We start from the raw sequence: 10,739 nt of genomic DNA, 5'->3' as shown, positions 1-10,739 counted from the left end.
ACCACGAACGCTTCGAAAAGCAAGTTGGTTAATAAATTAATGAGCAGACAGAAACAGCTTGTGCTCGACCGACCGATCGCTAATTGAATTGCTGAATTATTGATCGATTTGGAAGGCAGCAACACATCCGCTACGAAATATCTTGTCGGGGAAAGCCAATCAACCAATCAGCCAATAGTGTTTATACCCTCGCAAAAATTATTGGGATAGCTAGTGTGGCCACTAGCCCCGTCCCAGCTAGGCTGCCTCTCACATGCAATCAGCTTTTGCCCAAATAGCATTTCTCCCCATGTGAAGTGCGATACCACCCTGAATTAAACCACATGTTCCTTCCATGGGTGGTTTGATCGAAAACCACTTATTGGCCGTGTTTAGTACACCCCAACTTCCAACTTTCTATCACATCACATCACATCCAAAACTTTCCTACACACATAAGCTTTTAACTTTTTTTTTCAAACTTCCAACTTTTTTCAGTAACTAAACACACCCTATATATATATATGTGGTCACTGGTCATGCAAAGGAATGAGGATGAGGATCGGTTGTGTTTGCGGGGGTGGCTAGCTCGCGCATGCCCGCGAGAACTTTAAGTCGCGTGCATGCGGGCCTCCGCCTCAAGCGCTTAGCGCTTTTCTGGAAGAAAAACAACGCAATATTGCTAATCTAAATAATTAGCACTAATCATGAAATGCTACAGTAATTTCTCAATAAAAATAGAAACAATGATTTTGAATTTTTGAGTAAAAAGTTTTTCTAATAATGACTTGAAAATTTTTAAAATATGATTTGAAAGTTTTCTAAATATTGACTTGAAATTTGAATTTTTTAAGTCAATTTTTGAAAACATTCAAATTTTTATCTCAAATTTGAAAACTTTCAACTCGAATTTGAAAACTTTCAACTTGGATTTAAAAACTTTCAACTCGAGATTTGAAAACTTTCAACTCGGATTTGAAAACTTTCAACTTAAGATTTGAAAACTTTCAACCCGAGATTCGAAAACTTTCAACCCGAGATTCGAAAACTTTCAACCCGAGATTCGAAAACTTTCAAATCCAGGATTTGAAAATTTTCAAATCGAGATTTGAAAACTTTCAAGTTTAGATTTGAAAATTTTCAACTCAAAATTTAAAAACTTTCAAACTCAAAACATGCTAAAGATAAAAAAAAATCAGAAAAAAGTGGGAAAAAAGGGGTAAAAAAACAAAAAAAAAAAGCGTGGAGGAGGCGCGCGCGCGCCGGCGCAGCGGTGCTGGGCCTTCTGGGCCTGAAACGCGCGCCGCCGGCGTGCGTGCTCTACCTAGCTTTTCCGTGTGTTTGTTGCTAGGATCCTAGTGAAAAAAAGATCGGACCGATGGTGGAACCGGAAAAGACCCTAGTGGAAAAAACCGTACCGGACCATGGTTGAACCGAAAAAACCAAAACCAGTACTTTAGACGGCTCCGTTACCTGCTCCCAGGACCGCCCCTGCAATTGAACTAGTAAAAAAAAGGCCAAAACCAATAGATTTCTCTAGTGAATCGTGGCCGATGGAGACCGATCTGGCCGGCTCAACGTTTTCTGCACCAGAACTCGGGCCACTTTAAGGCCAAATATAGGCTTTGAAGGCACATTTCTATGGAAAAAAGAGGTCAAAATAGGAGCAATTATGGGATTCTATCATGGGTGACTGCGATGGGAGCTTCCTCTAGTGACCTAGGCTGTGGACTAGATGTGGGCCATGTGGCATAGAGAGAATATGAAACCTAACAAAGGTTTACAAACCACAGTTTAATCGGCGAACCGTCGGTCCAATCGGTGGACCGGTGAACCAACACTTCGATCAGTTCAATAGCTGGTCCGGTTTTTTTACCATTGCTGAAACTACTACAAGCCGGTGGCGGCATGTGATCCATGCCATTGACGGTATTTTTAGCCTAATATTAGGCTGCACATAATTAGCCATATCCTTCATGCAATGTATTAGGCTAAATTTTGGTGTGTTAAAATTGTTACTAATAGTTTAGTTTGATCTTTGTCAGTTCAAGCTCCTTATGCATGGATCACACTAGCTAGTGCCTGCCTTCTTCGGATGTTTGTCATGAGATCTATTGTTTTTAGATAAAACTTTGGTCAAACTTCCAAACTAATTTATGCACTAGCTAGTACACTATAAGATACTACTACATCCGTTTTTCTAAATCTATGATGCGTTAACTTTTTCTATATATTATTCGTCTTATTTAAAATTTTCGTGCAGACATAGAAAAATCTATAAGTCATACTTAAAAGAACCAAATCAAATCACAACAGAATAAACGATAATTACATATACTTTTTTAAATAAGACGAATGATCAAACTTATGTTTAAAAGTTAACAACGTTATATATTAAAAAAGAGAGAGGTATTTAGATGGGACACATGAAAAAAAAATCAAAATACTACATATTTTATTTTACAAACATATGCTACCTAAACTGTGACAATATCTAAATAAAACCACATGTTTATGTGCCTATAGAGAGTTTTTCTCTTGTAGGCATCGATGAATGGAGGAATTTTACCTATGTTAGGGGTGTATTTACGATTGTACATGTATGGTGTTATGTATACAGTGATGTGCATGCTTGTGCATCTACCATGTAATAAAAACTTATTGGTCGCTAGGCTCTCGTTGATCTCAAGTGTTGCTAGGCTCTCGTTGATCTCAAGTGTCAGCGCTATGCTTTCTATCCAAAAAAAGATGCAATAGTTGTTAGCAACATACTGTTACAACAACAGTGATCAGCAATACCACTGGACGCCCATGACGCGAATTCTCAAAGCAGAACGGTAGCTGCAAGAAAAGGAGTAGAAAACATAGCCACTTGTGAATTGTGATAGCCGTATGCATGCATTTGTTGGTGCAGCATTGGATGGTTAAGGTTGTGACACAAGCAGTGCCTGATTGGTTCATGTTCTTCATCAATTATTAGTCTTGCCAAAAAAAAAAAGAAAAAGAAAAACCTTGATCAGTTCACTGTGTCATTCGGAACCTTGGAGGGTCAAACAGCTACCCAATTATACTCTATCCGTTCCTAAATATTTGACGTCATTGACTTTTTAAAATATGTTTGACTGTTCGTCTTATTTAAAAAATTTAAGTAATTATTAATTCTTTTACTATCATTTGATTCATTGTTAAATATACTTTTGTGTGCGTGTGTGTGTATATATATATATAGTTTTGCATATTTCACGTAAGTTTTTGAATAGGACGAACGGTCAAACATGTTTAAAAAAAGTTAACGGCGTCAAATATTTAAAACGGAGGAGTCAATCAATTCCTGAGAGAGATAATTAGAGGCAAACACATCATCCAACACGAACACATTCTGCAACAAAAGCATAGCATAGAGGCTTTTTTTAAAAGGACAATACAAGGTGTTCTAGTTGATGAACAAGTCGTATATAATTCGATAGGACACTAATTTGTTTAGATCAACTTGAATCAGACGTAATCCTAATTGCTTAGATCACTTTGCGTAATCAGATTACCGGAGAAACAAAAGTCGCTCACGAATCACGATCCCTTTTGTCTTATGCCGTACAAGTGTGACAAGTGTTGTTCATGAAGAGCCAAATTCCTCATCCCTTGTTGACCTACTCCCTAATTTTTTTTAAAAAACTCTCCAGTGGTCAAGAAAACATAATCTGAATTACTCAAATCCAGTTACAATTAGCAGAAAACTGGGGCAGGAATGATGCAGGGCATTGCGAAGTCAACCAAGTTCAGTTTCTAGGAAATCAGCTGGTTGAGTCGGGTGTCCCAGAGACACGTTTGTTAGGCAGCGCCGCAGAAATTATCCTTGTCATATCACTAAAACTTTAGCGCATTCGTTTTAAATGCAAGTTTTTAAGTACTCGTTAGATCATTTATCTAATTAAAAAAAGCTACATAGCTACGTAAGTATATCATTTATTTTGTTGTGAATTTTTTTATTGTCAAAAGTACTTTAAAAATGATTTTATTTAATATCTACACTAAATTTAATAAAATTAATTATCAAATATAAGAAAAATTGCTATACATTTGAAATTTTGAAAATGGAGAGAATAGTACCAAGAAACAACAGGTAGAAGAAGATCACAAGGAGAACAGCAGAACTGGAACTTCACCCCATCGATGACAAACGTGACAACAATGGAGGCCCATAAATTTCCGGCCCAAAACCCATCAATCACCCCATCGATGCTTCTCCACCGGAGAAGTCCAATTCGATTCGTATCCCCACGTGCTCTTTCTTCTTCCTCCTCTCCGCATCCAACGCTCGAAGCGAGGAAGAAAAAGAAAAAAGAAAAAAAAAACAGAGATCCCCCACAACTTCCGAATCCGATCGGCGGTCGCGGCGGCGGCGGCGGCGTCGGCGACGGCGACGGCGGGGAGCTTCTTCCCGATCCCCTCCTGATCGCCCGCAGGATCGATCGAGCTCTCCCCCCCTCTCACTCACCTCGGGGGGCGCGGCGGTGGGGGGCTAGGGATTTGAGCCGGATCGCGGCGAGCTTGAAGGGGCGCGGACTGAGGCGGCGAGAGGAGCGGGTTTCCGGTTCGGGGGAAGGAGGGGAGGAGTAGTAGGAGGAGGAGGAGGAGATGGTGCTGGTGCTCGCGCTCGGGGATCTGCACGTGCCGCACCGGGCGGCCGACCTGCCGGCCAAGTTCAAGTCCATGCTCGTCCCGGGCAAGATCCAGCACATCATCTGCACGGGGAACCTCTGCATCAAGGTTAGCGGCCGCTACCCCCCTTCCCTACCGCGGTTTCTCGTGCTTGGCGCGCGCCCCATCATGGTTGACTAGTTTGTTTGTAGCGTCCTGTTTAGCATTGCCCAGCGAATCTGTTGTTGAGGTATTCGCCCTCTCGTTGGAATCAGAGAACGCCGATTTTGGTCTGAGATTACCTTTGGTTCATTGGTCGTATGATTTTGACTAGTACTACTAGTTTATCAGTTTATCTAAAGCAGAGGTACAATAACTACTTTGAGTACTGGAGGGAGAAAATGATGTGGGGATGAATACCATTAACACTACGTGAGCTTACATGGATCAAAGATTAGGATCAAATGTACATATTTGAAGAGATAGTGGGATCAAATGTAATTCCGAAAGAGGAAGAACAAGAAAATAAACGGGGCCAAATGTGATGCTTCATTATCTTAAAACCTATTGACGATTGGTGAGCACCATTGGTTTTGATTTTAGCAAAGGGCCTGGTTTTTGGAGGTTGAGCTTAAATTCCAGTTGGTGACGCTTGCATTGTTCTCACCAAGTTACACGAGAGGTGCCACTTGGTCCTTGATAGACACACATAGAACATTACACAGAAAACCTGGAAATTATACCCGGAGCAGGAGATTCAATTAAGCGAGATTCCGAAGCTACAATTTTGCCTCTCCCATTAATAGGTTTAGATAGAGCATTTATGACACGACCCAAGTAAGCCTTGTTCACGCGTATCTAAGCAATTCTTCATGTTGCTTTTACAAAACTGCTCTCTTGTATCATCAACTCATAGCTCATTAATACAATCCCAACATTTTTGGATACCAAATTCAGAGCAATACCCCTAGTACTCCCTTCTGCAAATTCAACTAATTCGACTGACATTATTTCACCAAGACCTATAATACGAGCAATCCCATCCCCCACTTGAACTATGCGACCGTTATTCTTAATCCCTACTTTTCTATTATATTGTTCAATACGTTCACAGAGAATTTTATGAATTTCGTCGACTCGAAGAAAATGCAGTTGTTACTTTGAAGTGTTCTGGAAACAAATAATTGGTCACCACATATAGTAAAACTTCTTCTAACAGAGTGTTAAGGGGATCTAGGTTGTCCTATCAACAGACACTTCATGATAGTTGCACTAGAGTAGATAGAGTCAGTATCCTTCTCCCCTTGAGATAAGAAATTTTAGTGTTATGATTGGTGAACTTATTTCCTGATGTTTAAATTTTACCTTTTGTGTGGCATCTTTGCAAGGGTCACTCTTTTCCCCACTATTGATGCTTTCTCAAAAGTAACAGCTTCTCCAATTTATTAGTGGACTCTTGTCATCTCACATCTTGGTGACAGAGATCTCCATTTCTCGTTAGAAATTCAGGGGTAAACTCTCAATGTACAACTGTACATTGAATTTAATGTTGAAATTGAATTCGAATGAACTTTCTCTCATTAGATTGTTTTCACTGAACTTTTCTCTGATACTATGAGGAGCTTTTCCCAGATAATTTATGTACTGCCGAGGTACATGATTAAAGGAACTCTATTTGCCTGCCAAAATATCGTGTCTACTCAGAACTATGCTTGTGCTGTTACAAGTTGGATGATCAATTCACACTTTAGAAGTTTAAATGTAAACAGTTGGCTTCTAGAAGCTACATAATCAATATTTTCAAATAGAGTGATTACCATGATAAATAACCTGTTTGCCCATGCTTGCACTGCTTTCAGCTTATTTTATGATACTAGTACAAAAAACAGTAAAAGATTCAAGCTCACAGGAGATGCTCAAGCTTCCACCTGCGTGGCTTAGTTATAGCTATGAACAACCATTAAATAAAGTTAAATTGCAGCCAGGTGAAAGAGGCCAACAATTGTTATTTTAAATAAGGACTACTGTTACATACCAGCGGTGCAAGATGTTGAGTTGTGTAAACCATACAGTAGGTTTTATAGATGCCAAGCACACCAAGCTCAAAAGATTACATCAGCTCTGTTGACAGCAATTTGAAATTGTTTATACTAGAGGGCTGCACAATAAACCGTATTAAAGTGATAGGGTTTTATAGATGCCAAGCACACGAAGCTCAAAAGATTACATCAGTTCTGTTGACAGCAATTTGAAATTGTTTATACTAGAGGGCTGCACAATAAACCATATTAAAGTGAGTGAAGAATATGAAGCTCTCCTAGAGGATTAAGGATCCATGCCACAAAATTGTGGGGCCATGATGAAATAACAGCCGAAGAACTATTTGCCTGTTTTCATCAGCTTCTTTGCATGATTAATGGCTCTTGATCCTTGTGAAGTTTCTTTTATTGGACTGTTCTTGCTTTTGAACTTTGTATTGGATTAACATGTTATCAGGACGATACTAAGGTAGTTGTTTTTCATCTACTGATTTGTTGACACAGACTTACTGTATGGAACTGTTTATCTTTTGGTCTGATGAAATGCGGACTGATTTTTATTTTTATTTTTTTGTAATTTTTCTATAGGAAGTTCATGACTACCTGAAAAGCCTTTGTCCTGATCTCCATATAACCAGAGGTGAATATGATGAGGATGCTCGTTACCCAGAGACTAAGACACTTACTATTGGTCAGTTCAAGCTAGGGCTGTGCCATGGTCATCAGGTTTGCTTTTGACTCTAGAACTATTACTTGCCTTGTTAGTATGAGCTTCATGACCATGAATCAGGGATACTAGACTTTTAATATGCTACTTTTTTAGAACAGTCATAGAGCAAGTTTTATAGTAGAGGTGGCTGCTACCTCTTATTTAGTCCACATCATCAACCTATAAATTGAGAGATAGCATGTACAACATGTTACCTCTAACACACAAACCCCAATACTTTTCATACTCTCACATTTTTCTTGGAGTTTGTGTATAGGTTGCCCCTTGCATGAGGGGTATCTCTCTCGCTCTCTCTCTCTCTCTCTCTCTCTCACACACACACACACACCTTTTCTCCTCCACCGCACCATTTAGTCCTATGTGGCATCTTAGGGCTTGTGCTTGGAGGCCCATAGTACTTGCTCTTATGTGATTATATATTGTTCCACATGAGGCCATGCTAATTAAATGTTACACTACTAGGAATGAATATAAGAATATTTTATTCTTGCTAAACCAGAATATTTGCTTCTTTTGTTTCTATAAATAAAGAAACAATGCTAGTATCTATAGCAACCTTCTCGCTTATATTTCTTCAAATGCCAATGGAGTTTGGGCTAAACATTTTAAATATTTGTAGTGGTTTGTAACCCAGGCACTACATGGTTTGCATCCTTGAACAGGGAGTGCTGTTTGTTCTTTACACCCTCGCATGATTGCGGCGAGATAAAGCACTTTAACACATCGCGTTATGTTAGGTCATTCCATCGCGGCAAAATTGCGGCTTATTTTCTGGAAATATTCTACTACTATCGATTCTAAATTCAGTTAGTGATCAACAAGGACATTTCCACTGTACCTTTAGTTGGAATTGCTATAGCTTCAGATGTCTACTTTACCCCATAAGGTACTTGTAAAAACACGGCTAAGTTTTTCTCCATGTTAATTGCTAGTTTCTTTGTTGGGATGTTTTGTTAGCTTATGGAAATGTTTGCAATTTATGGGATTGAAACACATATCACATTTTTTATTTTTATGTGGGTACACCGTACATGTATGGACGACACATGGTTGGCAACTTGAGATGTTGCAATATTTCAGCAGTCAAATGGTCTAGGGCTCATGCAAAAAAGATGTTATTTAGTTCAATGGATGTTATGTGGTTTCCCACTGACTGCAGGGTAGTGGATGAGCGTGTGTGTATATTTGCTTTCCACATGTTGCAGCATCTCATCAAGCAACAGGCTTCATGGATAGTCACAGTAAATTGAAGTGTTGAACCTATTTGCATTGACCCATATCCATAAAAGTGATGTGATACCTCCTCCTTGGGGACATAAGCACCCATATCCTTAAAGTGACGTGATACTTCCTCCTTGGGGACATAAGCATGTTCACCACCAGGAAAGAAAACAAACCATGTGCTGTATCTTGAACATTGACTTGTGCAGAACCATTCACGATGTTGGTTCACTGTATCCGTTGCTGCGTTCACCATATTCTGCACTACATCTTGCGCACCACTAACAATTTGAGTAAGCCATGTCTTGCACTATGTATGAGAACCTGAAACTATCTTAATTGACGTGCTTAAGGGAGGGGAGTATCGCAAGCACATTCATTTGTGAATTATTGTCTGTCTTGAATCCCTGTACACAAGTGCCATATTGGGTCAATAATCTGCCTTGCTTTTTGTTAGTACATGCCAAAGAGTCTGATCAGTCAGTGTCAAACTTGAGATTGTTTTGCAGTGTATCCTAATCTTTTCTCTGACCATGCAATCATCAGGTTGTTCCATGGGGCGATTTGGACTCCCTGGCGATGCTCCAACGGCAGCTGGACGTGGACATCCTCGTCACAGGGCACACCCACCAGTTCAAGGCGTACAAGCACGAGGGGGGAGTGGTCATCAACCCCGGCTCCGCCACGGGCGCCTACAGCAGCATCACCTACGACGTGAACCCGAGCTTCGTGCTCATGGACATCGACGGCCTCCGCGTGGTCGTCTACGTGTACGAGCTGATCGACGGCGAGGTCAAGGTCGACAAGATCGACTTCAAGAAGACGGCGACGATGCACGCCTGACCAAAAAACACATCAGAAAACCCTTCCCCGTCCTGCCCAGCCCTGCCCTTGTTTTTAGTTACCCTTTACCCTTCTTGCTTGATTCAGAGATCATCCCATTTTCTCAAGCTTCCTTTTCTTCCTCGCTCTCGTCCTTGTGCAAAAGCTTGAGCCGTGTATTCAGATTAGTTAATAATAAAAGATCGTCAAGAGTTGTCATGGTAAAAAGAACTGGAGCCGGTGTATTGAGATCTAGTGAATCAAGATCATCAGAGTGATTAAGCTGAGGTGACATTGCATTATGTAATCCGTGTGTTTGACAGGCTGGGAATTGCGCAACATGTGTGCCTCCACATAACATAACTTTTGGTGAGACACAAGAACTGCAGATTTGTATGAAGTGTGTATTGACTGGTGTTGTGCCTGGCGTGGCGTGGCGTGCTGCACTGCACGGATCCATCCACGCGCGGGCGCGGGGCACATGCCGCTGCCGGGTGTACTGTGCGTCGCGCTGCTCGTGGTGTCGGCGCGCGTGTGCTGTGTCCGTCCGTGGCGTGGCGTGCCAATGCCATTGCCACGCGCGGCGGACGGCGGCGAGCCGACACGGGAGCGTAGAGCAGAGGCAGCGCGCCCGTGGGCGTCACGTACGCGTACGGCCGGGATCTCAGATGGTGGCAAACCACGCATGCATCAGTCCCCATCACGCATGCGTACGATACGCGCAGGCGCAGCTACAGGACACTAGATCAATTCAAAATTCTGCCTTCAGCTTCTGGAATACTGCTAGAATTTCGCGATAATTCTGTAGGAGTATCACATTCAAACAATTTTTTTTCATAGAAAATTTTTAAAAAATATCACCCATTTCGTACAATTTATTGTTTGTAAGATACTTCTGTTTAGCTCTGTTTGGGAGCTCGAGATTCAGAGAGGCAATTGGTGGTAGGAAAAATGGTTTTCGGCTTTTGGCTAGATTCTGGTTTTTATTTTATTTTAAAATTATATAGCTTATGATTTTTAGCCACCTCGGTAAAAGATCGATTGTTCAAGGGATCGAATGATTATAAGAGAAACCACGGTTGATAGAAGCTCTCAAAACAAGACAATGTGAAAACAATTCTACTACAATGTCAAAATGTGGTGTACAGCTAGTACTATATCAACTAATTCAAGCCATCCATATTCGATCGAATGTAGAGGATCCATCTCTACGAATTCCGAAATCGTCGTACCCTCTGCCTCCTCCTAACAACCCAAAATCCCAAAAACAAAACATTGATTAAATTAAGACGTATCTGTGTTATCCTGGC

The 10,739-nt window shown here is 40.8% G+C and overlaps 1 protein-coding gene across 1 annotated transcript; it reads left to right on the top strand.

The window, feature by feature from the left end:
• The first annotated feature begins 4,296 nt into the window (after window positions 1-4,296).
• On the top strand, window positions 4,297-9,812 carry LOC4328954 (vacuolar protein sorting-associated protein 29). Its single transcript, XM_015771841.3, has 3 exons — window positions 4,297-4,746; window positions 7,245-7,382; window positions 9,154-9,812. Exons 1-3 carry the CDS (start codon window positions 4,615-4,617, stop codon window positions 9,448-9,450), a joined length of 567 nt encoding a protein of 188 aa, XP_015627327.1. The 5' UTR covers window positions 4,297-4,614; the 3' UTR covers window positions 9,451-9,812.
• Window positions 9,813-10,739: the final 927 nt, after the last annotated feature.

Source organism: Oryza sativa, chromosome 2 (genome assembly GCF_034140825.1).
Source record: "Oryza sativa Japonica Group chromosome 2, ASM3414082v1".
NCBI lineage: Eukaryota > Viridiplantae > Streptophyta > Magnoliopsida > Poales > Poaceae > Oryza > Oryza sativa.
Note: the sequence above shows the minus strand (reverse complement) of the source record. Positions and strands in the feature narration are given on the sequence as shown.

Bases quoted from the DNA above. Each gene is read 5' to 3' on its own strand.
- LOC4328954 (XM_015771841.3), top strand. From the start codon at position 4,615: ATGGTGCTGGTGCTCGCGCTCGGGGATCTGCACGTGCCGCACCGGGCG. The intron at 4,747-7,244 runs GTTAGCGGCCGC...ATTTTTCTATAG, and splicing joins CGGGGAACCTCTGCATCAAG to GAAGTTCATGACTACCTGAA. The intron at 7,383-9,153 runs GTTTGCTTTTGA...TGCAATCATCAG, and splicing joins GGCTGTGCCATGGTCATCAG to GTTGTTCCATGGGGCGATTT.